The sequence below is a fragment of the Cyprinodon variegatus genome, unplaced genomic scaffold, assembly GCF_000732505.1.
Source record: "Cyprinodon variegatus isolate N-32 unplaced genomic scaffold, C_variegatus-1.0 Scaffold776, whole genome shotgun sequence".
In the NCBI taxonomy this organism is placed as follows: domain Eukaryota; kingdom Metazoa; phylum Chordata; class Actinopteri; order Cyprinodontiformes; family Cyprinodontidae; genus Cyprinodon; species Cyprinodon variegatus.
Window position 1 is genome coordinate 58,659 of NW_015151229.1, and position 27,299 is coordinate 85,957.

General features: G+C 36.8%; 1 protein-coding gene across 5 annotated transcripts; it reads right to left on the reverse strand.

Moving 5' to 3' along the window:
- Nucleotides 1–2,792: 2,792 nt before the first annotated feature.
- On the reverse strand, nucleotides 2,793–27,299 carry tfec (transcription factor EC). Of its 5 annotated transcripts, none has more exons than XM_015396100.1 (8): nucleotides 27,123–27,299; nucleotides 10,026–10,277; nucleotides 9,327–9,428; nucleotides 6,869–6,989; nucleotides 5,904–5,960; nucleotides 4,813–4,888; nucleotides 3,804–3,951; nucleotides 2,793–3,336 (listed from the first exon to the last, which is right to left on the reverse strand). In XM_015396100.1, exons 1-8 carry the CDS (start codon nucleotides 27,147–27,149, stop codon nucleotides 2,860–2,862), a joined length of 1,260 nt encoding a protein of 419 aa, XP_015251586.1. In that variant the 5' UTR covers nucleotides 27,150–27,299; the 3' UTR covers nucleotides 2,793–2,859. The 5 variants fall into 5 exon arrangements, with proteins under 5 accessions (XP_015251586.1, XP_015251585.1, XP_015251588.1 ...); XM_015396099.1 differs by lacking the exon at nucleotides 27,123–27,299 and adding an exon at nucleotides 14,488–14,632; XM_015396102.1 differs by lacking the exon at nucleotides 27,123–27,299 and adding an exon at nucleotides 13,856–14,130.

A 27,299-nucleotide genomic window follows, 5' to 3' on the forward strand; every position in this document is an offset into this window, starting at 1 on the left:
ATATTTAATAAATAACTAGGCATGGGATGATATTCTTAAAATAAAATCAGAGCGACTTAAAAAAAAATAGCTACAGCTGGTAAACCTCTAAAATTTTACGTTATAGCATTTCTTTGGTTGACAGTGTTTCTAATAAAATGCAGACAAAGAGAGATTTTCTCTGGCTTTTGAATTATTCTTAAGGCCATTTCTATAATTAGGATTATTAGACAATGTTACATCTGTCTCAGTATTATCTGCTTTGAATAAATACAAAAACTTTTTACTTGTTCTTTCCTAAGTGCTGTATTCATATGATTTACTCACAAGAATCTCCTGCTGACCCATGACACACGACAGGACAAATGCGTCCAATTATTACCGTTAATCAAAATAAAGTGAATTATTATGTTGTTAAATCACTTGGTTGTCAACCATTTAAATAAAAAATAAAATAAGCAGCTGCTTTCTTATGCAGGCTGAAGTGTTACTGGGATCTTAAACATTTTATTTCTAATGTAGAAAAATTGTTTTTAAACTTTTTTCCAGAGCAGCACTGCTTATAAAGTTGACATTTATTGATGATATCATCTGTAAAATCAGATCAACCCTTGTTTTCTCTGCTGGACAGAGACAACGACGAGTCATTTTTATAATAAACATCTTTATCTAAACTATAATCAACATGTTTACATGGAATTTGTTTCTACATTAGCTTTAAATATAATGTAACTTTATTGATCTCACTCTGGAGATATCTAACTCTACATTTAACCCATCCCCTTGGGGAGCAATGGGCTGCCATTGTGCGGCGCCCGGGAAGCAGTCTATGGTTAAGGGTCTTGCTCAGGGTCCCGGGTGCAGGCTGTAGGGATCGAACCGGGTATATCCAAACTTCTCAGAGCACAAGCACACTGCTCTAACCACTAGGCGAACACTCCCCTTAATTTGTGAGAATTTAAGCTTAAGTGAGCTTTACATTTTGATTAAAATCTAAATATTTGGCAACGACTACTTGTTAGAAAGTTGGAATTTAGCATAAATTGTTTTACTAAACTTGCGGAGTGTATTTTGTGGGATAACTCAGAAAATAACTCCTTGTATTAACTTTGGATGTTTTGTATAAACAAAATGAAGATATACTTTTTCCTAATGCATGCAAATGAAGTCCCTAATATCTTCTTTTTCTCTATTCAAATCATGGCTACAGGTTAAATTAGTTTTAATCTATCAAGTAAAGTCATAATTTATACCAATCAAAATATTTCTTTAATAATGAATGGATTGATTTGAGGTTGTTAAACAAACTAAAAAAAGACAAGAAACAGAAAATTAAAATATAAAATAAACTCTGTGAATTGCTCTTTAGGTCCTACATACAGTAGTCTATCTCATGCACTAATGAAAATCAATGTTAACCTTCCATAACTGCTTTAGCCAATTACCCATAAACATTGCTCCCTACTTTGTAGTTGGACTGGCTGTGCTCCATAATGATTGATCGGTTTAGTCTTATTTGCAGCTCAAGAGGGGATGCGAGTGGGTGGGTGTTTCGATTTCTCAGAGAAGTACGCTCTAACAACACTCTGCAGCATTAATTCAGAAAGCCTTTGATGAGAAATCCATTAAGGAGGTTATTGGCATGTTGTTTTCAGACTTCATATTCTGGCTGAGGTGGAAAAAGGAAATCCTATGCCTAAAGGCATAGGATTCCAGACTCCTCTGCAGGCTGTAAAAGTAAAAAATTTGATTGTTCTATATGGATTAATCCCTCCATATTGGTACCTATATTTTAGAATTTTAAAGATGTATTAAGTAATCTAAATATGTATACCTGGAAAGGCATGGATTATAATTAAGAAAAATAACAGAAATCCTGGTTATTATCATTCTCTACTTGGAAAAACTTGACTCATCTCGTCATCTTTCTTACCTCTAAGGAAACTTCTGTAGTTTCCTGCTAATAGCACTCATGGCAACTCCTTTTCTGGTACTGTTATTCACCCTTAAGGGCTCATCAACTCACAGTAGGCTCATCAAAATTATCACTCCTCATCTCCTTGTCTTTATTATCTAATTTCCCTCCTCTCTCTCCTGCTCCTCCACCACTCATTTCCAATCAACCACCTTGCAAGCCTGCTCTTCACCTTCCAACACATAACATGAATTATTATTGGACTCTTGCACTACCTCTAAGAATGAAACAAGCTATGTGTATAGATATAGATTTTATATGAATACATGGATTTAAAAAAAATACATAAATACAAAAGAATTGTAACAAACACATAAAAGAGACAAACAAAGCCGAAGACATGTTAAGCAATAGAGTGAGTACATTAGTTACAGGTTTTAGGACGTCATTTAAGGCCTCCTTCGCAAAATGCTAACGTTTCTATGATTCTATAACAAAGTGGTAGAAAAAAGTACACTTTAGGCAAATCTTCAGTTATTATTTTGCATATGTTACAGTGTGTAACCACCACAGTGTCTGACTTTAAAAACAACCAGTAGTAATGAACATTTTTACTTATAAATGTCTCCCTTTTTAATACAAGTCTGTTTCTGCATCCTGTGGGAGGCAGAGAAACACAGTGGTTGCTGGTAATAAAGTTAAATCCGTTCGGGTCATTAAATGTGACTGTTCTTTGTAAGAATCATACAATGTCAGCTTCTAAAATTGTCAACAATTTCCTAAAGAAATGACATTTTCAGGGGTTTTGCTTATTTTGTCAGCTGATAATAAAATTACTTGCCCCCCTGGAGTTGTCAGAACCAGATTGGGATCCTTCAGTCAATCTTCAAGGGTTTTGTTTTAGCCCTTTACCAGCAGGAGTTTGACCTGTGCAGTTATTGGGTTATAGCAAAGATCTAGGACCCTTATAGGTCGTCTCCCTCAGCGGAGCTGAAGCTGCTCCTTCTGCTGCTGTCTTTGGAAGCAGCCCCTGGGGATCCGGCTGACAGAAGTGGATCGGTGCCGAAAGGCGAGAGTGGGTCATCCATCAGGATTTCATCCAACTGGTTCTCCTCCTTGAGTGTGGCAGTGAAGAAGTCTGTGAAATGGGAGAGCGGGTCGGAGAATGTGGTGCAGGCGTCGGTCCTCTGGATGTGGTCCTGCGGGCCGCTGGCGGTGGTGATGGACGGCACGCCTGTTACCACGGCTAGCCTCTGGAGGTAATCGCTGTTGGGGTCTTCTTGGTAAAGGGGTGGCTGTGGTGGCTGCTGCTGCTGCTGTGCCTGAGGTGGGGATTGCTGCTGCTGCTGTTGCTGTTTAAGGAGGTGGGAGGATAACTCGACTGTCCCCAAGGAAGTGGCCATGTTCGGGAGTCCATGTGCTCGGGCCTGGATTTCAAGCTCCTGGGAAACAAAGACATCAAACAGGGTTTTAAATTTAATCTATTTTGACCACATTCATCAACAGATAGGAGGGAGTAGCAGTAAAACAATACAGCCACACCTTCCTTGCCTCTCCTTTCTCAAACTGAACAAGGAGGTTATCAGCACTTATCAACTTCTTGTGTTATCTCCTTGTCCTGTTTGGCTTTTGATACAATTTTCTTGATATAGACAAGAGAAAATATCTATATAAATATTTTAGAAAGGTTACAGATTATGTACCTTCTGCTATTGAAATGAACCCTAGAAAAACATCCAAAACCATTGGATGTCCTGTTCCAGCCCATTTTAATGATATAGTATTGTTCTAAAAATGTCACATAGCTTTACATGCACTGGTCATTTAATGTTGTACAGAAAAATATCTAAAACATAAAAGGCAGCCATGCACTGAACTATATAAACCAAGGTTTCTTGATTTTGATTACCTGGATCCTCAGTAGCAGTCTTCTATTGGCTTGCTCCAGCTTCTTCTGGCGGCTCTCGAGCTCCCGAGAATGTTGCTGCTCCTTTTGCAGCCACCTTATGTACTCCACTGAGGCCTTCAGAATGGTGCCTTTGTTCCACCGCATATCACTACAGCAAAAAAAAAAAAAAACATAAACGACATGTTTTTAAACAGAAATCTCTATCGGTAGACTACCTTTTTTCCCCCAAAAAAGGAAAAGTTTTTAACTAGATTTTTTTCCCCTCATTTTTATGATATGAATTAGAAACGGAGACTTAGAAGGGGTGATTATTCATAGTTGGACATTACACAAGGACTTGGAATGGGGATTTTTAATAGAATAGTTAAGAAGCTCTTTGGAAAGTCCATTCTTGTACCTCCTTGTTCAGTAAAATTAATCCTCGAGTAAAAATAGTTGAGGGAAAATGAGCTAAAGTGTGAAGGCAATGAGAAAAATGGAGCATTGGACTTAAGGTGCTAAGAGTGCAAGTCATTCTTTTGCAGGTATTATTACTTTTTTTAAAAGGACAAGGGACCTCTGTAAAATTGTCCTTCTGCACACGACTGAGTCGCTGTTCTGATCGGCGTTAATAATCTCCTTTATCCCTTTGTTAATGGCCTGGTAACAATGCTAACCTCCCATTTATATTTGAGGCAAAAGTTCAACTGCGAATAGATGGCCAGCGTGCTATGCTCCATCTGCATGCGCAAATTGAGCCTCAGACTTTGATTCGAATGACGTGAAAAGGTCTTTACATTTGACCTTCTCCCTCATCGCTCAGGCTTTAAGCCGAAACAGCAGAGATTCTCAGAGAGAGGAGGGGTTGTACATCTCAAAGTGCAGAGACTGCAGATGGAAGTTCACGTGAATCCTTGAAAGACGACTGAAATATACTTAGGGACTCATTTGAATTTGACAACATTCAATTGTCTTTGCTGTAAGTTAAACACTGCCACATATAGATTTTGAAAGGGCATTGTGTACTTACGGGTCATTCGACTTTGGAATGAGCGTTCCCAGCTCCTTAATCCTATAGTTTATGTTGTATCTTCGCCTTCTTTCAACTGGCAAAGCAAGAAGAGAAGAGTTGATTAGAAATGTTGTTATTCAATAGTAGAATTTAATAAATAGAAGAAGAATAGAAGTTTGTCATTACACTGTCACAAGTACATAGAAATTAAATTAACAGCCTGCATTGAACCCATGCCCCATGGGGAGCAGTGAGCTGCCAATGTGTGGCACCCAGGGAGCAGTGTAGGGTTAAGGGTCTTTGCTCAGTGGGCCAAAGTGGCAGTCTGTGGGAGTGGGACTTGAACTCAGAACTTCAGGATTCCAAGTGCAATGCCCTAAGCACTCGGCCGCCACTCCCACTAGAGGTATAATCGATGCAGCAAGGGACTTTTGGGATACATACCATTAATAATGTGTAAGTCTATGCAATCAGTCCATATCAATTTAATCAACATTGACATAATAATTCAAACTATTATAATAATTCAAACCGCTAAGAATTTTCTCAATTTCCTTAAGTAAACAATAATGCATTCCATGTGTTTTTTTCCTTTGTTTCTCATTGCGACTGTCATGACAGCAAAAAGTAATAAAAAATCCAGTCCATTTCCTTCTTGTTCATTACAACCACAGATTGCATTACACTTTAATTGAGTTTATATCTGAGCACAGATAATTTCATTCATTTATACATTTCTGAATCATATTTCTACCACTTTAGATTGATTTGCTATGTCGGTTTATTACATCTAATTTTTAATTTAAGGTGTAAGTAGATATGTTTTGATTGCTTCAGAGAGGAGTTTTTTTTTATATGAAGGGGTGCAAAACTCTCATCTGTACCAATTAAAATGTCAACATCTAGGGAGCTTACTTTAAATTTTTCCATATTCTAACTTGGATTGTTTAAATTAGAGTAAAATTACCAGGTAATGTTAATATTTATAGAGCAAAATTTGGATCAGTTGTTTAAAGAGCTGTGGCAGTTGGAACAATTAAATTTGAGAACCTATGGATTACAAAGTTATCAGCTGAAGACCTTGGGATTAGACAAGGTCAGATACTTACTCAGATTATGGTTGTCCTTTTTCTGCCTCTCTTTGGCCATAACCCTGGTGTCATGCTCTGTCAAAAAATAAAAATACAAATATAAATCACAAAGGAGAGAAATTAGATTAGCAATGCACACTGATTTAGAAACCGAGACAACAATCAAAAGAAGTCCACAAAAGGTCCAGTCATGAAGACAATCAACTGGATTGTTCTAAAGAACTTTAGTGCTGGGGTCAGAGTGGGGATCTAAAGCCTCTTCTGCAGACATACATTTGACCTTCTTACACTCACAAACATACACAGAGAGACCCATTTATCCCCTCTGAGATACCATGAAGCTCATTGTAAAAGAAAAAAGAAACTATAACTGGGACCGCTTTTAGAGTAACTATTCCACAATTAGGATACTTTAGCCAATTCCATAATCTGTCCTGGAGAAGGACGAGAAAAAAATGCGACAGGGGCCATATTTGTATTCACGTTCTACCCAAATGACATAATTAGGAACCTGAGATTGGATTTCCCAATTTGTCTCTGTTGATTCAATCAGGACAATTTAGCGACTGTGTAACATTCCATTGTCCTCCCTTCAAATGAAGCAGACTCTAATTTACTTATTTTCTCGTTCTGAGTGAAGCACTCCCCAGGCATCTTTTCTATTTCCTAAATCAATTAGGATTTTTTTGGCTTTTTCTTGAGATTAATATGACATTTCTAAAGGGTCCTCTGTATAATTTTGTCCTCGTTTTGAATGGTTGTAATAAGAAAGAGTTCTTATTCAGATAATGTGGAAAGTCTACTCAAGTAACGGACGGAAATAAGCCTGACATACTGGGCTGACTTTTAAAAACATTTGCCAGAAAGTCTGTTTAGCAAACACTGGTACAATCTGTCCCTCTCTGAAAAGCTTCATCAGGAATTTGTAGCTTTTCCCTTATCTCAATTAGTCGCTTGCTCATTCCCATGGTATGAGTCCATACCTGTGAATTCCCTTTTAACAGTGAGCTTTGGGGGATTAGATGTGGGACTCATTCCACCATTAGGGGGGTTCATACCTTGTTCACCCCCATAGACATCCAGCATGCTGCTGCTAAGGGAAACCTAGAGGGAGAAGGAAGAAGCAAAGGGTCAGTTAAGGGGAAATGCATTTCACATTTATGCACTCTGCTTTCACACCTCATCAAAAGCTACAAGACAAATAGTTGTTTTAGCTGCGGCATGGCTTTGTCTTGCAATGGCAGTAACAACAAGAGGGGAGAGGAATGATCAGAGAAGACTGTCATACCCCCAGAGCATTTGATTTTTACTGCCAGCAGGGGATTGTTGTCCCTTGTCTGTCACAGCATGGCAGGACAAACTACATATCCCCCCTCCAGTTGAGGTAGTGTTCAGACACACTGTTTGTCTTGCATGACAAAGAGTAACATCCTTCAAAAGGAACCTGCTCACATAAACCCAACTTTTGACCCAAACTTAAGTTTAAAACATCCTGACTTTTCAGATATTCTCATCTTGTTTCCAAGAGGAAGGAAAGAATGACACAAGCAAGACAGGAGAAATATAAAGAAGAGACCTGAAAGACAAAACTGAAATAAAATATATAGGAGTAGATGTGGTTGGAAGGAAAGAAGGAAGGAAGGAAGGAGAAAAGGAGGGAGGAACAACGCACATAAGACAGAGTCCAACTCTAAGGCAATGGATTAGGAAATAAAGTAACACAAATATTTTTCCAAATGATTTTTTTTTTAACCTGCTCAATGCAATTCACTAAAAGCACTGTATATTTCAATTCTTTAAACAGCGTCTGAATAATGAAATGCTCTATGTTCAAAAGCTGCATGCCATGAGATGAAAGGGCTCTCTAGGTCAACCACATGAACAGAGGCAAAACTGTTTTCCCATAGGGACCTCTTAACCTCTAAAATAATAACGCCTTTTCACTGTGTCCAGGCACGCCACAATATACCGCATCCTAAAAAAAAAACTTACATAGGGTCACCACTGATTCTAAAAAAAAAAAAAAGTGCACAACCAATTTTAGCAATGGCACGTGTGTCAAATGTAACTACCAGTGAGCTGAATGCCGTAGGCTGTTAAGTCCAGTGATGGCCTACAAATTATTGAAGGAAGGGGGGATAGGGCATGAAACTAACCAATCCGATCTGGTTTGTAAGTTTTTGCTTTGTGGACCAGTGAAAATAGACGACCCATCCATGGTTGATGGCATAGAGTTAGCAGCATCATGGTGTAGAGATAATTTCCATCGGCATGAGCCGGAAAACTGCTCATAGTGTAGGAGAAGATGATTACAGTGTAAATACAGGAAGGTCCTGAAAGGAAGTCTGTTAGAGGCTATGAAATAGTTAAAACAAGGAGCTGAATACAAATGCAATGCCACATGTTTTTTTTTTTTTTTTTCTATTAGCAAAATCCTTCTACTTTAGAATTAGGGACTACTTTATGTTGGTCTGTTACAAACGAATATCAGCAAAATACTATAAGCTTTGTGGTGGTAATTTGACAAAATCTGCTCAAGGTTTAGGAATAGTTCTTCCATTGTATCGTCTTGTAAATATTGGAGATTTAGAAGAAGTAAAGGGAGGAAGAAAGGGAGGATGGGACAAATATGCATAGGAAAATGAAAGATTGCAACAATCCCCCCTCCTGCCTCTATTGTAATCACTTCAATCCCTCTCCTGTCTGTGTCCCACAATGTGTTGACAAGGCGAAGCGAAGTGATGCATCATGCTGTATGACTAATTAGGATGAATTGATCCATTTAAGCATGGTATCATTTCTGAGCAAGCCCTCTGGGAGTGTATGCATTAGCCCAATCCGATGGCTCAGTAACTCCTTCCGACAAATTCCCTCGCTCAAACAAACCAAGTCTTCCTTTTCTTCACTCCATCTCCTCCTCTGTCCCCTTATCTTTACCTCCACTCTAATTCCTCCTATTGAAATACTTTATCTCTTTTTGTATGCATCTCCTCTTTAATCTCAATCAGAATCTGAGTCTCCCTGTCACTATCTATTTACCCTCATTTGGTGACATTTCTTTTTTCATGTCTTCCCAAGATTTAACTTTGGTTTAATAAGAACCTAATCTGCTTTGCTCAGCTTCTTTTTTGTAAAATGGTAAATGTTCCTAAGCCTTTGTGAACTTTGACTCATCTCATGTCTTAATCTGACCTGAAAGCAAGTCAGGTCCCCCATTTCCCAAGCTCGTCTGGCCGGAATGAATCAGTGTTTGGGTTCATAGATTTTGCTTTCAAGTCCTGTTCAAGCCTTAAAAGAGGAAAGTTATTTGTTGACCCAACTACATCACTAGAAACAAAACGGAGGGAGATTGAAATTGACAGAAAAGGCATGCAAGTTGACTCAAGCTTTAAAAATATATATTTTGTTCCTGGTTGTAAGAGCAAGGTGATTTATACTTACATTGCTTTGCATTATGATGTTAGGCTCCATGCAATCCAAGCCTCCTTCATTGAAGCCGGATTCTAGACTAATGAGGTCATCAATAACTTCATCCATTGGAAACTAAAAGAAAACAGTCATTTCAGTGTATTAAGGGACAATGTGGGGACGTTGGTGTACCGTCCACCTCTTTAGAGATCTGATCATTAAAACATGCGTCACTGTTAAAACAGGGAGGGTCATTTAATAACCAGTAGTTAGGCAGTGTTGGTGGGAAATTCTGGTTATCTATAAGTAAGCTACTTTCCTCCCTCAATAGGGGTACTCTCATCACAGACCGCATGTCTAAAGTTATTGATGAGCTCATCATAGGGGGAAAGGGGATCAGTAGTGGCAAAACTTTGTTTAGTAGATTAGTTTGGTTTGTCCAAAACCAATCACAATATAACTGCAGTCCCTGATGCCTTCTAAATATTCATCCAAACTGATTTACAGTTAACAGGTCTTACATCAACATAGCCGGCATGCAATTTGTCAGGAAAGTGGGCCGATGACAGGAAATGTCTCAGGGATATTGTGAAATCTTTGAAAATTATGACCTTACTGTTGATCAGCATGCAAACCAACATTCCTTGTGTACTGGTTTCTCTTTTAATCCAAGCACGATTTCAGTTCCATGTATTCCTTATTATTTTTCTGTTTCTGTTTCTTTCCACTTACCTCACTGTCGTGGTTTGCCATTGTCAGCAGGGTGACAGGGCTGTTGGGGTTGCTCCCGTCACTGACAGTTGCCATGTGTCCATTCCTCATGATCGGCACTGTGGCCAAGGGCTGGCCGGGTGCGTGTGGATGCGGCAGTGTGTGATTGGGTCCGGCCGAAGAGGCAAGCTTGGAGCCCAGGGTCAGGTATTGCTTCACTGGCTGGTTTTGGCTTTGGAGGTGGAACTTTGAATTCTCCAGGTGGCTTTGTACCTGTTTAAACACACAAATAAAATAAAAAAGCAATGCATTAGCTAGGTTTGGTAAAGAGAAATAGTTTTTTCATATACTGCGAAGGATGAAGAAATGCGTTCACAGCAATTTTTCAAAGCTGTCGTCTCATTTCTCACTCAGGTGCTGAAACATTTTTTTAGAATACGTCATGTTTGAATAAAGAACAACTCTTATCAAAACTTTGAGGTCTACTTTTCTATAACCTGATCTAAATCTGCAAAACATTCAGTGCCCTTATGCAATAGGTTAAATAGTTTTGAAACTTAAGAATCAAGTTTAAGAAACTAGCCCAACAACTTTCCAAAACTTTGCTGAGTAACTTTTTTAAAATATTCATATTCTTACTTTTGAAGCTCTGGTTGCATCCCGCATTTTGTAGTAGCTGCAGTCACTTAAATGTGGCATTCTTAGAAAAGCAGATGATTCAGCAGGTCAGCTTTGAGGATCCAGGTCTGCTGCTATCCTGTTAGGCTGCTGACTTCTTAGTGACTTGCTGTCCTTCCAGTCCCCTAGCAGATTTTTATAAAGGGCCCTAAGTGAACTAATTAGCCCCACAGCTGGGTGTAAGCCTTTATGTTGCGAAGCATGATAATCACTTCAAACGGCAGACTGTTACATCACCAAGGGTTTGATCACTGCAGGATGTCTGCCTTTAAGCATATATCACTATTTCATCTAGACCAACCCTTTTTCTGTTTGGCTGACCAATCGGCAGTTCCCAAAGTCTTCTGCTGTCTGCTTCAGGGGTTGTGGCAGGACAATTGACCCTTGTTTCCCAGTGGAGGTTTTAAATAACTTCTCTAATGCCATTTTAACCAAGTCTTTTCATTCATTCACTCTTTTAAATGTAGATAGCTATGCTTTATCAACCTCTAATAAAATAAAGTCAGTAAGGCTATTTTTAAATCTTTGTTACTGCCAAGCAAGGCCTATCTTCTGAATTTCATACTGTAAATGGCTAATATTCTGACTTCTCTTGTTCTGACAGAGAACCGACTGTTAAAAAGGATGTTATTAGTTTTGAAAAACATTGAGGAAGCCCAACTAACATGAATAAAAGAAGAAAGGAGCCTCAGTTTGGTTGAAATGGCTTCGGTGACACTGTGGCACATGGATATAACACTTAGGATGGAGTCATATCATTGCATTGTACAAAGGTGCTATTTTTACTTTCATAACATCAGATTTTTTTTTTTTTTTCATTTTAAAAATATGTATTTCAGTAAGTTTGGATGAAATTAATATTGTCCTGGTGAATTGCAATTACTAGTAAATTTGCCTTTTTTTTACTTTCCTTATTTTTGTATGAAGGTATAGTTCAGCAATAAAAAAGATTTTAAAAATCTGTTATGAAATTGTGATACACTCGCAACTTTTTGTGTTTCTTTACATAGAAAAAATAATTAGTTACCATAAAAAACAGCTATTTTGGCTCAGGTTTGAGTTAAAATAGTCATGTTTTGAGGGCTGGATAAGTGGGTTGCGTTGTTACATTGCTACAAGGCGGCCCTGGGTTAAATTCCCAGCCCAAGATCTTTCTGCATGGAGTTTGCATGTTCTCCCTGTGCATGTGGGGGTTCTCTCCGGGTACTCCGTCTTCCTCCCACAGTCCAAAACATGACTGTTAGGTTAATCGGTTTCTCTAAATTGTCCTTAGGTGTGTGTGCATTGTTGTGTGTCTCTGTGTGCGATAGACTGGCGACATGTTCAGGGTGCTGTAAATATCACCGGCCCAACCGCGACCCTGACTGAATAAGTTGAAAACTAAAACTTTATTCTCAAATTGCAGTTTAAGCTAATGTTAGTTCACATACTGTACCTTTAAACTGTTGTTTAGAAGGTAATTGATTGATTTGGAGGTAGAAGTACCAATTATCTTTTTATATTAGGACTTGGAATGGTGAATAGAAAAGACAGTTCAGGAATGATTATTTCTTTCTCAAACACACACAATACAGGGACTTTAAGCAGAATTTCTATTTATATGTTTTAGGAAATGACTAACATTGCAAATGTTGCACAGACAAAGTAAATTCAGGACTTTTTATTTGGTCTGCAGTGTTCTATTTTGAGCAAGTCAGTGCCAATTCAATATAAAGTTTCCTTTTTTTTTACTATTTTATAGTTACAGTTTGTTGGTAAATTAATAGGAAGATTAAACAAAGGAATACATGTAGTAAAATTTAAAACAGCTATGAATGTGTACCTCTGAATGATAAAATATCTAATTCTTGAAACTATCAAATCTAAAGTTTTACACTTTTAAGAATTTAAAACTCTTACACTTACTCTTAGACATTCTGCAAGTTTTGTAAAGCCTGAAAAAGTAAAAATGTCATTGAGTTTTAAATACTTTGACATAAGCTTTTCAACATAACAGCCTTTTAGGATTTTGGATTTTAAGCAGAAGCATAGTCAGTTCATGCCTTGTACTGGCTTTGGACATAAAAGTAAAGCTAATCACAACAGCTAAAGTTTTCACATTTTATTAATGCACAGTATCTAATTACAAAAGAACAAACTAATCTAGCATTCTAAATTAAAGTAAAAGACATTATAACATTCTATACAGAAGCTCACTCAAACCACTGTACTATCCCTTCATGTTAAAATATTTTCCAGCAACATATCTGTTTTGAGCCTCTACATTAAATCCACACCAACATATTTAATTCCCCTTGTCAGCTGGACTCCCTGGCCTTATTCACCCCTTATCCACATACTAAGAACAAACTCATCACAATACTGAACTTGTCAGTAGTAACTGAGAGCCCTTATATGTCTTCTCCTGGTCAAACAAGATGCTAGTTGTTGGCCAATCAACTTCGTTTTTTTTTTTTCCACTGCAGGAGAGATGCCAGAGTCCTTACACACCGCATCTGCTGTGTTTGACAGCGGATTGTCCTGGTTTCACTTCGGCCCTCGCACTACTGTACATTCCGGAGACACGCTTGTTATCCACTTAAGGAGGGGAATCTGATTAGATCCGAGATGCAATGGCCGTTAAGTCACCAAGGCTAGCCATGACAATGGCGGGCCTGTGCAAGTGTGAAGCTGGAAAAGCTAGAAAAGGTTATCAGTGGCTGCCATACACATGGGAGAAGGAGAGAAATAAGAATCTAATCAATCAAGGTTTAAGTTGGGGGACTGTTGTTGTGTTTCAGACTATTCAGAGGGAAAAGGTTGCAGGTTCACTATTTTTACGCATTTGCACTATATCAACCTGAAATAGTTTAATTTCTAAACAAAATGTAAAGTATTGACTTATTTTGTTGAGATCCATCAAAGTCTTTTTGCCAGTTTGCCTTAACAATAGGAGATAGTTTTTATTTTAAAGATATTTTAAAAATGTCTAAGTTATAATTTTTTTCTCACCAAGATCCATTTTAATCTTTAACCATCATTCCTTAAGAAATTCCGAATCAATTCATCTAACTAATCAAGTCCAAGACTAGGGGTAAATCACAACAGCAGTAAAGTATCCATAACAGCACCTTTAAAATAAATAAATATAAAACAATATCTGAAGATATACAATTGATTGTTTCAGGATTTACCTCAAAGTTAATGGTTGCTTTTTTCAAAGTCCGCTCAGAAATCGTGCAGTTAAAACAGCATTCCCAACAGCCATGCTCAAACCTTCCCTTCTAATCGAAATGGTCTTGCCAAACTCAGTTTCAGTCTTGCCCAAGTTCTCCTTTCACTTCAGAAAACTCGAACGCCTTATGAAACTCCGGGCGATGCGGACATTAGTTTTCTGTACAAATTGTGGACAAACTGAGTAGGAGGTTTGGATTCGTTTCTCCATCAAAAAAGGGTAGATTTACAGTATTTCACACAATACATATCGGTGCTGTGCAATTATCAGCTTCTCAAATAACATGAATGAAGATCAGATGAAAGTGGAACAAAAAAACTTGTCAGTCATGCTCTGTGTTTTTGCTGACCTTGCTACTCAGTAAAAATCTGTAACCGCTTCACCATATTGTGAAATGCAAGGGGAGATAAGACTGGGAAAGGGAACTGATCACAAAACCTGCATTTTTACAGTGATTATTAAATATTCTTATAAATATGAACCATCAAAAAAGGCAGATAATCCCTCTCAAATTCACAAGCCTACCTAAAATTTACTTGTGATCTGTTTTTTTTTTATTTCTTCGAGGGTATCAAAGTTATATGCCCCTACCTGTAGAAGTTGGATTTCTGTCAAGGTGATCACTTGGACCACGCAACAACGGCTCATGGCTGTCGAGCGTGGTGACGCTTTCCACTACAGGGTATGCAGAGGAGCAACTGTCAATGCCACAGCTCTGTTTCACACAGAGACATGTGGACCAGAAGAGGAAGAAAAAGAGAGGTGCAGTGGCCTCCTTCCTGAGCTTTTGCAAAAATATCGGAAAGGAAGGCATGACACATCAGCTTATTTGGGAGGCTCTTCCTGTGTGTGCGTTAGTATGTCTGTATGTTTTTGGTCTTAAAAAGCCCTGACAGAGGCAGAAAAATACTGATTGCAGTTTGTGGCTTGGAGAATGTGCATGTGTGGAAGCAAAGTGAGTTGACAGAATGTGGGTTTGTGCTTGTGTATAGCTCTGCTTTCCGGCCTGCAGAACATCAAGTCCGGCTCAGCACTTTTTCCCAGGTTATCTTCATGACACTGACTTCCTTTGGAAGTCCATCTAACCACAACAGCTACAGTTCAAACTACAAAAGCTCATTACAAAATGTCAGTGTGTGCGAATATCCTGCAGGGTGTAAAGTGAATTTTGTTGCATGTGAAACGATCATATCCAACAACTATGTTTCCTAAAAGACCCATAAGATCTTATGGCCTTATGTCTCGCAAGCCTGAAAATTGTATGCATGTCTGATTGTGGCGATACATAAGTCCTGGCATTTCAGGCCTCCACTCACCACAAAGACATAAAATGTTTCATGAATCACTTTATGTCACATTTGAAGACTAACACTAGATCATCTGCATACTCTTATTCTGTTTTTAATCTAATCATTTCTTGTTACATAAGCTATTTGAATTGGGACTACAGAATATGTAAATCTGCATAAACTGCTTTTTTTTATGATTCAATGAAGGACTTTATGGCCTTCTGTTTTGAGCCTAGGTTTTGCATGTTTCATTTAATCTGTTAACACATCATCACCCAAGTTTTTGTGGCCTTCCCTCAGCCAAAATTGTTTTAAATTACACATAGCCATGTAGATATTCTTATATAATCCGATCAATTCACAAGTCAGTATTATGCAGCAATAAAAATCTATGTATCATTTGAGTCATTTTAATCCATATGTCTTAAGGTTTTCAAGGTCATTTCCATGTTGTCTTTTACAAGTCACTTACGGAAAATTACTCCCACAACATGGTGCTACTACCACCATGGGGTGTTCAGGAGGATATGCAGCCGTGGGTTGTCTTATCTCTTGCCACTCTAACAGTACAGTCATGTGCTACTTAATCATTCTGTCATATAAATTTGTAATAAATTACACTGGATTTATAATTGTGTTTAAAAAAAATTATATCAATACTTTCTCAATGCAAAGAAAAATAATTATCCAAAAATGAAACCTTAACAAAACCCTGTGGATGCACATTTGATCATATGGCTCTACTATATATGATGTGTTTAGGCTTTTGCATTAATAAATTGATCTCACACCTTGATAGGCATTGCAGGGTCAGGTATTAGTAAAAAGAAAATAGAATGTGGGCATTTTTAACAGCTATTATAAAGACACAAGAGTTAAATTGAGGACATTATGGGCAGTAAGAGCAAACTGAATCAAAATGATTTGACTGATGGTGTTTTAAGAGGAAGTCTTTTTTTCTGCTGTTAAATTGCAGTTTATCCTTGTCTTACAGCGGGTGATTTGATTACATAGAGAATGCCAGCCTTGATACAACTGTATATTGTGAGGGTCAAATACTAAAACATTATTTATGCTCCTGTGTCTAAATTGTTTCCCTATAATTCTAAACACACTTTGTTGTCCTGTTTTTCCATTTTTCATGTTCTAGTTAAATCAGCTCTGTTGATGCCCACAGACGAAGGCTGTATAGCCTTACTCTCTATTCCCCTCACCATTGCCCCTGTGTGTATTTGTCCACTTTTTTGTTTATTTGATATCCTCTTTGTGTACAGTCTGGTAGATCTATCCAAATTCCTGGCTGGCCAGTTTGGGCCCATCTTAGGGGGTAAGCACAAGTTGCTCACCTTTGTTAGTCCCCCTGCTCAGCATGTTTTAAACATCAGGGACTTCCTGTAAGAGCTGGCCTGCTTCTGAGACAACACTTCAAAGTGCAGCTCCAACATCTGAGGGCTGTTTTATCCTGCTAGAAAAGGAATGCATAATGGACACAGCTCCACTGCACTTTTAATGATTCCTCATATAAATTAAATATAACTGCTATTTTAAGTGGATTACGCATGGATTGAGTGTGTTGGAGCGTAAGTCGGTGTGTTCCTGTTACCTTGATGAAATATTGAATTAATGAAAATTTTGATTCGGAATCAGCGTGCATGCAATAATTTGACTTGAAGCTATTCTCATTCAGTTGTGATCGCATCTTCTCTTTTATTAGCAGGTACACATTTATTGTCCAAAAAAATACTTACTAAAAGACAATAAGTCTGATATTTCATGTGCTGTTTTTGTTATTAATTAGACATCAGTAGGAAAGTTAGGGAGGTGCTTGTGTTTAAATATCTACCCTTTTCCTGTGCATCCAGGCAAAACATTATTATATTGTTACCATCATAGATGATGATTACTATGATTGTTATCATTAATTGTAGAAATATAACCCATAATACTTTTATATATATGATGTTGTGGGGAGGACATACAAGGAAGTATCAAACTAGCTTGATTTAATATTTTAAATCTACTGCAAAAGAGATAAATAAGTTTAAGCAAGTAGAATTGTCCCAAACCATGGTGGAAATTGCATCATCATCTCCAGTCTCCATAGAAAATAAAAAGCATCTTCATGACAACCAGTTTACTGGGATATATATTTGACACAACCTGTGCTTTATGTCAGTGGATCTAAGCTTTGTTGGCAAAAATTTCAAATATTCCATGTTGGGCTGGCATTATTCGAGGAGTGATTAAATAGAAAAGTAACACTTCCCCTGTCAAGTATTTTTCATTATCTTTTGGGACCATATTAGACTTTATTGTCAGTTTCTATACACATTGTTAAGAAAACCAAATTTCAATGCATAAAGCTTTTCAGCAGTGAATGAGCAGCTTAAAACAGTGAAGCAAACATTAACATTTATAAAGAGGCCAAGAATGTAAGCCGTGTAGGAGAAAAAAAAAAAGTTTAAAGTAATGGCGTAAAAGTCATTAATATGGAAATTTTCAGTTTAGTGTAAAATAAATAAATATGATGCAAAATACATTAGAACATTGAGTTGTATAGTATCTTAAAGGGATTATGATAAAATCCGCCATGTTTGTGGTGTAAATATGTTTTCAAGGGTGATTCAGACACTTGATGGATGTTGGAGTACATGGCATTGTAAATAGCTCCAGATAAAAATCACATCATTGATGAAAGTCTAGGGACCTGTATTTTTAAAATAGAAAAGGGTCTTACAGCAAGATATTGTTACATATGTGTAAATTTACACAAAAATACCATAAACAGCCCCCGAAAACAGAAGAATTTCAATGGTTTCTCCTCCTCAATTTGAACATTTGAAATTGTTTTGCTGTAGTCTCTGAATGATTCATTCAATCTCCCTCACAGCTGATCAAAATAATTATTTCCGTTTTGCTCCTTCCGTGAATTTACCGATCCCTGTCTGTTGTTTGTTTTTACTGGGAGTTTTATCAGGGATTTTGGATCAATGTATTTTGGTAAAAATAATTTGTACCAATGTTGAATTTTACAGTTTTCGAACAGTAAAACACGTGGTGGTGAAGTAGAGTAGTCTTTAATTGTACCGATCTTTAAATACATTTTACTGTAATAATTTATATTACCTTCATGCTCACTTGCATTTTTTCTCATGACTTCTGCTACATAAGATGAGAAAGTTAAGAGAAGAGAAAGAGAGGGATGTGATACACTCCACCCCTCTCAGTCAGTAAAGAGGAGATGCAATTAGTCAAAATGGTATAATATGATTTTTGCTGCTAAATCGGTTAGAGCCCATTATTCTTTCCCCAAGCTCTGAAAAGGAACTTGTTCACAAGAACACCTGAGACGCTGCATTTTCTATGCACATGCACGCAATCTTTTTTGGAGACCATGAATCTCCAAGAAGTATGTACGTTTAAATTCTTTGGCCTCCATTACCAACTAACATATGCTTAGGCTTTGCAAGCCTTAAAGGGGCATAGTAATTGTATACAAAGGCTTTCAGAGGAAATGATGGTTCTCTGTTTGCTTATTATATTTCATTTCTGTTTTACGCTTTGCTTTTGCTCTGTTTGTTTGTAAACATACTAATTTTCTGTATTTACAATAACAAGACCACATGATCAGTAGGATGATACTGAGTATGCACATAGTAAGTAAACAAGGATGTAAAGGAAACTGTATTTCTTGTGCATTTACTATATTTAGCACATTTAAGATTGTCTCAAAGACAAGTTAAACTACATAATCATGAAGTTTCATCTTGTTGTACTACTGAAATACGAAGAACAGCCTTGACACCCACTGTCCAGTAAGTCGAGACAGGATAGACCAGTGTTTTGTACTGCTTTGTCAAATGATGCCCAAAAGCTGCTCTAAGGACTATCTTTAATCTCTCACTTTGGCAGGCAGTGAAAAGGAGTCACAGAGAGCTGCAATTATTACCTTTTTCAATTGAATCTTATTAAAACTATGCACATGATTGACTGCAGGACAGTTACTTCCCAGCAAGTGAAAGCATTTATAAAGCCAAGGATTAAGAAACCTTTCACAATTGACCAAAAAAAGTAAAGTTGATAATCATTGTTTAAAATCTATTTTTCCATATCGCAATTCTTTTCCCAATAAAAAAAATGTATACAAAAATATACAAACCTCCTGTCACCTTGCATTCACAACAAATCGTTGACAAAAAAGGTTGTAGATTAGTAACATGTGCATAGTTACATGTACATACATGAAATGCTAGCGCAGATGACTCAAGCAACACTCACCAGCTATTTTACAAGTTTCTAGAATGAAGCTGCCACAAATTTTTGTCTAGAATCAATATTTAAAAAAAAAAAACATTTCCTATTGATTTTGGTCATATTAACCCAATAGCATCGCAAAGCATAAATTGTCATTGGCATTCTGGTGGTACAAATCTCCTGATTTGGTACCATTTTTCATACCTTTATGCTCAGGATCGTGCTCAGGAAAAACTGTTTCAAAGAGTTCAGCTTTGTGATATGGTACTTTCCTATGGTTGAAATAGCCATTAAAAGATGGGAACACTGTCATCATTGAGACATGGCTATAATCAACAACAATGCACAGTTATGCTATGGTTTTTGAAAAATTTGCAGTTGGCACTTAGGAGCATAAATTGTCCCAGGATAACCACTGCCATGGGCCCAAACCACTGAAATGGCAGAATGTTTTTTTGCTTTCGTGTTGTTTATGCCAAATGCCAAATCTGTTGCAGCTGAAATCAAAGCATAATTTAGCCTCAACAGTTTTTTTTTTTTTTCCAAGCCTCACTCTGGCCAGTAGTAGGGGTGAGTATTGCATGGATGTTGGAATACGATACGTGTCACGATACTTGAGTTAGGACAGAATATCATCACAATATTGTGATATTTCTCCTGGCTATCAAATACAATCTATAGATAAAAAAGCAAGTCCTGTATATGTTCATTAGAAGATATTGATCATTTAGTTATTTTGGTATCAGTGTTGTTTGGGGTTTGAGTCAGTCTGAGCCTGTGTCCGAATGTCCGACCTAATCACTATATAGGGCACTATATAGTGGTTACGCCAATTTAGATGAGTGCCCCAACATCTAGTGGATGAAAAAGTAGTGGACTCAGAATTTCCCACAATGCACTTTGAGAAGTACTGATCATCCATGGTTACTAGATGAGCAGATATATGCCAGAATTCCTTGCACGGAGAGCTCTCCTTGCATGGAGAGCTCTCCTCGCAAAGCATTATGGGATTTTCTGTCACAGCGGCGAATAACAAAGATGTTGCAGGCAACATGAGAGGAGGCGGAATCATGTAACCAACGGGAAGCAAAAAGTAATCATCTTTCTAAACAATCAGTTAACCAAGTTCAATAAAAAGTCCACTATACAGTCCACACTCTATATAATGATTAGGGATTTATGGGTTAGGGCGGATTTTCGGACACAGCCCACTTCTCCAACTTTGATTGCCTCAACTACAGATATGGCTCTGCGCCACACTGCAAAAAGGGCTCCACAGCGCCATCTACCAGACTGGCAGTGCAGAGGTTGCCCATTTTCCCTCATTGTTTTTGGTAAAAATGTTTCGTTTTTTTAAATCGATACTAGTAACTGAGAGATCAATATTATATCAGGCGAATCACAATTTTGTTCTCTGTATACAAAATGATAATAGAGTTTGTCTAAGTCCAAGTCAATATTTCGCCATATCAATTTTTTTTCCCACACCCCTAGTCTGTAGACTATCATTCACACAATTTCTATTCAAAGGACAATTTTTCTTTTTCTCTGTAAATGTGAAAAATCTCTGCAGATCAGAAGTTTTGTTTGCTCTCCTTACCAGACATCCAGGGTTTGTTTTATACATTAAAATGCATGGGTGCCTGGTAGAGAGGGCCTTTAAGATGTTCCTTATAGCTCCGTAATCAAATATGGAATCAGAGGAAAAAAACGACTGTCTCTCACCAGTATGAAGGGCATTTTTGCAGAGCTCTGTTCAAAAGCTTTTGGTGGATATATAATGATTAGTAAACCCCCACTGCTCCCACCCCCATCCTTCTCATTTTCCTTAACTAGATTGCGGGAAATTAAATAATGCAATAGCTGTTTAATAAGAGCTAAGCAGAAAATTAAATCAACCCTGACCTTACCCGAGCTAATATTATATGGTTTGTGCTGAAGACAAAGATGTGTTTGTTTGACTTGTCTGGCTCTTTTGCCCCTGCCGTTTGAACGAGCAAGCTGCTGTCATGGAGGGGAGGAGTAATGGAGCTTCTTTTCCCAGCATGTGAGGAAGAAGAAAGGGGAAATTGAAGCGACATCCAGCTCAGATCAGATGCTAAACTAGTAAATCAAACTATATGGTGCATTCCGACTGAGACTGGAGTTGCTGGAAAAGTCATGAGTTTGGCCAAACTCAAACAGTTGTAACTAAAACTGATCCTGTTGTTATTTTTAAAGAAATTAAACAATGGTTCCTTATCTTAAAATGCGAATAAAACAGCATGTTGATAATCACACTTTTCTTTTACTTAATTAGCTGACATTTTTAATGCCTCTGTATATTTCCCTTTTCCTATTTGATCACCATCATTTAATCATCGTTGGTTTTTTCAGTTAATATTACTTATTGTGCCAGTTGCAAGTATTGGTTAAGTAGAGTAATTAGCTGCGCCTGAGTTCAATTTGTTGTTTCCTTAATTTAGCCACTGCCTCTTCCAAGTGTGACAAAGACCGAGTCTTTTTCTGTTCAAAACCTTCAGCATGCATGCCAGGCCTCCCTATTTACTAAACAAGGTTTACTAATACAAGAGTTCACAAAGTTGAGACACGAGACTGAAATTATTCAAAGTCCCACATGTAACTAAACTGAACTCCATCAGATACTGTCAAGCAAAGATAATCACCTACAAATCAGCTACAAACTTTCCACTAGAGAAACCTTTTTTGTTTTTTTGCCAGGAACCAGGGTAGTTATCTGGGTGCATTTTTTCCCTTCCCTGTATTTCCATAGCTTTGTGCTACTAATTATTTTTCCACATTTCTTGATGTTATCAAAATCGATGAATGAAAAAGTTAAAAAAATCTTATTAATTTCTTTTGCAAATGAATTCCAAACTAACCACTTGTGCTTGCCAAATAAGTAATTCTGTAACCATGTGCTATTTAACTTTTGTGTTATAGGATGGAACGCTCTGAAATTACCGGTATTTTAAATAAGTGATATTTTAGCATAAGCTTCAGTATTTCTGCATTTAAATATTATTCATAAAATAACATTTTGCTTTAAGTATTCTTGCTATCTTATTACTTTCTGGTCAGCTCCACTGCAGCATTTTGTTGTCTTGGCAACGGTTTCCATAAAAAACAGTATCATTCGATTCATCAAGTACTTCAACTTTCTTTCTCCATACGAGTTAAAAATGTTCTTGATCAAGGACAATTTGAACCAAGGACATTTTGGCCAAAACTTTTTATTCATGTGGGTGATGTCCTATAATATGCAAAATATGAATGTTTTTATGACCATGATAAGCCAAAAAATTTGCTTAGATGTATACCAATAAACCATGTGTTTTTTTTATGTGTATATTCATTTTTACCTAACATTAGGAAGATAATAGTGTATTAAACATGATAAGTATTTGTCATTTTATTGAATAGAACGATTATGTGTTTGCAACTTGGATAAGTTAGTAGTAAAACATGTTTTTATTCTCTGCAGTGTTCAAATATTTATGTCAATCTTTGGCCTCTCCAAGTATCGCTAGAATTGGTTGACATGACATGCTTTCCCTGAAGCACATGCTGCCAGGTAGTGACATGTGTCCAAGAGGGTTATGTAATTTCAAACCACATAATCTACAAAGCTGCCTTACCCGACTCAGAATGAGCATTCATTTAGATCTGGATGTGATAAATGTTATGGTTTTTGTTTGTAAATTTTTTTTTTTATAAAGATATAGGACTCCTTTTTCCCTCAGCCACCTAAGAGGTGTATCAATTATTATTTTGTAACTTTCCTTTAAAACCTGGGTTGTATCTAACTAGATTTTTTTAAATTAAAGGTATAGTGGAGGATGTTCTTTTTCCGGGTGGATCATCAAAATAAGTCTTCCTCCTAATTGTCCATCATTCTGGTGATGCTTGTCCCCATTTTCACTTACCAGTGGTAAGCCTAACATAGTGGAAAAATTGCAAATCTTATTTTGGAAAGTAAGCTTGCAGGAGTGATGCAATCAGCAATCATTTTCATCTCATGTTTTCAAGGCCTCGTGCATGCACTCGAACGTGTTTAATAGGCGTTCCCTCTCAGGAGCGGGTACAGGGTTTTGCATGTGCTTTTTTTTTTTTTTTTAAGTGGAGAGGGCGGGTCTTTTCAAAGATTTGTGAAAATCCTCCTCAATACCTTTAAGGACCAAACAAGATATATTTGGCTCAGAACCAAAGTCTTACTAACAACAGCTATATATGCTACAATCTACCTATCAGAAAGCATAAACATTAAAGAGAACCAAGTGGAAAATCTTAATTACTACAGAGGGATACAGTGAAATATCATGCTGTGATTTTTTTTTTATAGACTGTGTCCCCATATGCTCTGCTAATATTTGAATCTCAGTTATGTACTATATATAGATATAAATTAGCTTGAGTCACGTAGTTGGATTAACAACAAATGTCAACAGGTTTTGTGATCTTTTTTCTAAAATCACAGATAAACTATCTGACTTTAATGACATAATATAAATGTTTAGAAACAGAATCCATTAACACGTATTTTAGCATGAACTTCTTTTCAAATATTAAACGTATGTTCACAGTAGATAAGAAAAGCATACAAACTCATAAATTAAAACTTCATAAAGATAAATGTCATGACAGATTCGCTCGTTTAAATAAGATGAATTAAACTGATGGAAAATAAAGATGACACAATTTACATACTAAAGATTTCTATATAAAATTGTGTTAAATAAGGCTTTAATAATGCTAAAATTATCTGATACCAATACATCCAAATAAAACTTAACATGCAAACTTTACATGTTTTATATTATATTCATCATACTAAAGCACGCACCAGCAGGACTCTTTCATCTGTAATGCCTTTTTGTTCTGTTTTACTTTCTAGGTGTATTGCTGTGTACCATCTATCTGAGGTACACTGACATGAAAGTGTTTATAAATTATTCATTAACGACCATATTTCATGGTCACTTTTGGTACTTCAGTGAGATCTATCAATGTGGAAACTTCACAGAAAGGTGGTTAGGCCTGTGTATATTATAGATCAGTAGGTTATGCAAAACAGACTTCAAAGAGGGAAATAGCAGAAGCAAAACTATGTATAGGGATGATTATTCAGAGAAAATTATTTCATCAATACACAATAGTTCTTTTTATCACTTAAGCTTTTCATTGACACAAAAGTGTTGTTTAAGGTGTTTATTTTTCAGGAAATTAAGTCAAGAGATTTTTAAATAAATGTAACAATAATGTCGTACTTAACGGCACAAGAATTATGCAAGTGCTATTCAGCTTGTTTTGCGTTGTTTGTGTATTTCCTGTGCAAAGCTACAGCTTCAAATACAGGGCTGCTGTGGAGAATGTAGCATTAGAATTGCTTTCATGTGAATGAATAAATAAAACGTAGTGTTACTCACTAAAACAGCTTTTTACCTGTGAGGAAAAGAAGAGGTTCTTTAATACCTCATCACATAAAGTAACAACTGGCCAATGTTGGATGCAGACCCATTGACTTTGACTTAGATTTATTTTGTATAAACGAGTGTAAACAAAAAGAAATTTCTTTAAAACGTCTCTACACAATTTCACTTTTTTGAAGTGCAGCCTTGAAAACAGTAATCAATACATAACATTTACGATACATTGTCTTGATTTAAATGTGTGCCATTGCTATATTTCCTAATTACTTTGTCGCAAAAATCTATTCATGTGGATGAAAGACAGTGTTTCTCTAGGATATGTTTTCTCACAACATTTTGTTCTATTTTTAAAGGAATTTTTTTTGGGGTGAAGTGATTTGCAGTGCCTTGACAAAGCATTTGCACACTTTGATGTCACTGCCATAAACTCAATACAATTTTATTTGCCTCTAATCTATAAAAATGCTTCACATCATAATGAAATCTAAGGAACTTTTAACTGGAATATCAATTTATTAACAAATCAACGTCTTAAAAAATTGGGCACTGCCTTTTTCTCCAACCTTCTTCAGTGTTTTTTAGCCACATCAAGTTGTCTAGGGATGTGTCGTTTCCAGCTCTCTATATCTAGAGAATTATATTTTTGTAAGTTCTTTTCAAAATATCCAAAAGTTAAAGTTTTCATGTCTGGCTGAATATTTGGAAAGATTCAGGTATTGACCTTAAGTGTGCAATTCAAGCCATAAATAATCTATTACAAGCCTATTTAAGTTTGCCCTGCTGTAAGATGAGCCACTCTCACAGTCCAGAACCTTTAACATCTTTAAACAGACTCCATGTCATCTTTATACCCATGCAAAATATAAACATGTCCACAGCTTGGTGTTGCCACTGAGATCATTCTATGCAGTGATTGTGATCACTGGCATCTCCTCCAGAGAAACCTTTTTCTGACACTCCTCTTCTATTGGCAGAAGTTGATGAAATTAGTAACATAACAGGTTATATCTGCTTCATGTTATATGAACACTGGATAGTACTAATGTTACTTTAATGTTACTTGCAAGTGGACTAAGATAGATAACCAGAGTTATTTCCAAATTTCCAATTTTAGCATAAGAGTTACAAAAATCCAATAGTCATAGCTGTCCTACTCCCTTAACTTGTACTTCTCACTTCCTTCCAAACATCTTCTTTTCATCCCTTTTTCACTTCCTATTTTCTGACTCCTATGGGATAGATCCATTTCCAAGGAACATGTTAAAGGTTGACAGTAATGATTTCTATCACATTCCTTGAGCCCAAATGTACCCTTGAAGGGAGTATTTAAGATTTTTTTTTTTTTTTTTTTTGCTGAAGTGGTTTGCAAAGGTATTAGAAATATTTTTTTGTGCAACATTTAAGGGATTTTTTTTTTTAAAGAAAGAAGACTGTGGTGTTGTCAGAAAAGAGGATGTGGCTGAAATGCTTCAGAGTTTAAACTAGATGAAATGTCTGTCCTGGAAGCATCACGTGTTGCGAGTAGACCAAAGTGATTGAGTTAACTCTCTCCACTTTTTCTGCCCTCTTTCATGTTTTATCTCATTATGCATGTGAGTGGGAGTATTTTCTCAGGTTCTCAAACAGATTAAGATATTTTTTTTAATGGATTTTGACTAGAAATTGTTGTATGATCTCTTAAGGCTAAGGTATCGAGGGTTAAGTGGAAAATATAATGTTCACAGTTTTCTGAAACATCAATAAACAATAGGATTTGGTTTCATTTTGATTTATGTCTTAAATATAGCTTTTTTCTAAGGATCTTAAGTACCACACCGGATTAGATAGAATCTGATGTCATTTAAATTCACATTTTTCAGCCTCAAACATATCTTGTCTTTTTTTTGCAACACATAATGAAGTTATTGAGTTCTCTTCAGAAGTATCTGAAACATGACAACCCTTTTGCTATAAGCATTCAGACAGTCACAATAAAACAAGCAAGACAATTGTTTGCTAATTTGATTGGAAGCAACAGAAATGTCAAGTGATAATCTGCAATATCGATTTGATCACATTTTGGATGGCTCGTGATTTCAGCACACTAATGATGGTTTCATGATCAACGCCAATGGATTCATTTGTCATGGTTTGCTACAGCATCATAATTTGATTGAGGCATCTCCAAGGGTTATGCGGTGAAGTCAGAAAGGCTCAAAGTCCAGCTACTTACACTCTGACATGTGCGACTATGGGGTGTGCTGCTTCCACTCACCTGTCGGTACCAGGTATATTCCAGCATTGTAGCGGCAGCTGCAGCCCTTGCAAAATACGCACAAAAAGCACTGTAATTATTGGCTCCTTAGCAGCAAATAAAGAAATAAAACTGGAAGGAAAAACTAAATCACGGCCTGTTGCTCCCCTCTCAGCACAGTTATACAACTGTTAGTTT

What these genes read in the sequence shown, in the direction of transcription:
- tfec (XM_015396098.1), bottom strand. Translation starts at nt 10,703, where the DNA reads ATGCCACATTTAAGTGACTGCAGCTACTACAAAATGCGGGATGCAACC. An exon ending in AAAGGACAACCATAATCTGA is followed by an intron (nt 4,889 to 5,903) that starts GTAAGTATCTGA and finishes TTGCTTTGCCAG; the next exon opens with TTGAAAGAAGGCGAAGATAC. An exon ending in ATTCCAAAGTCGAATGACCC is followed by an intron (nt 3,952 to 4,812) that starts GTAAGTACACAA and finishes TTTTTGCTGTAG; the next exon opens with TGATATGCGGTGGAACAAAG.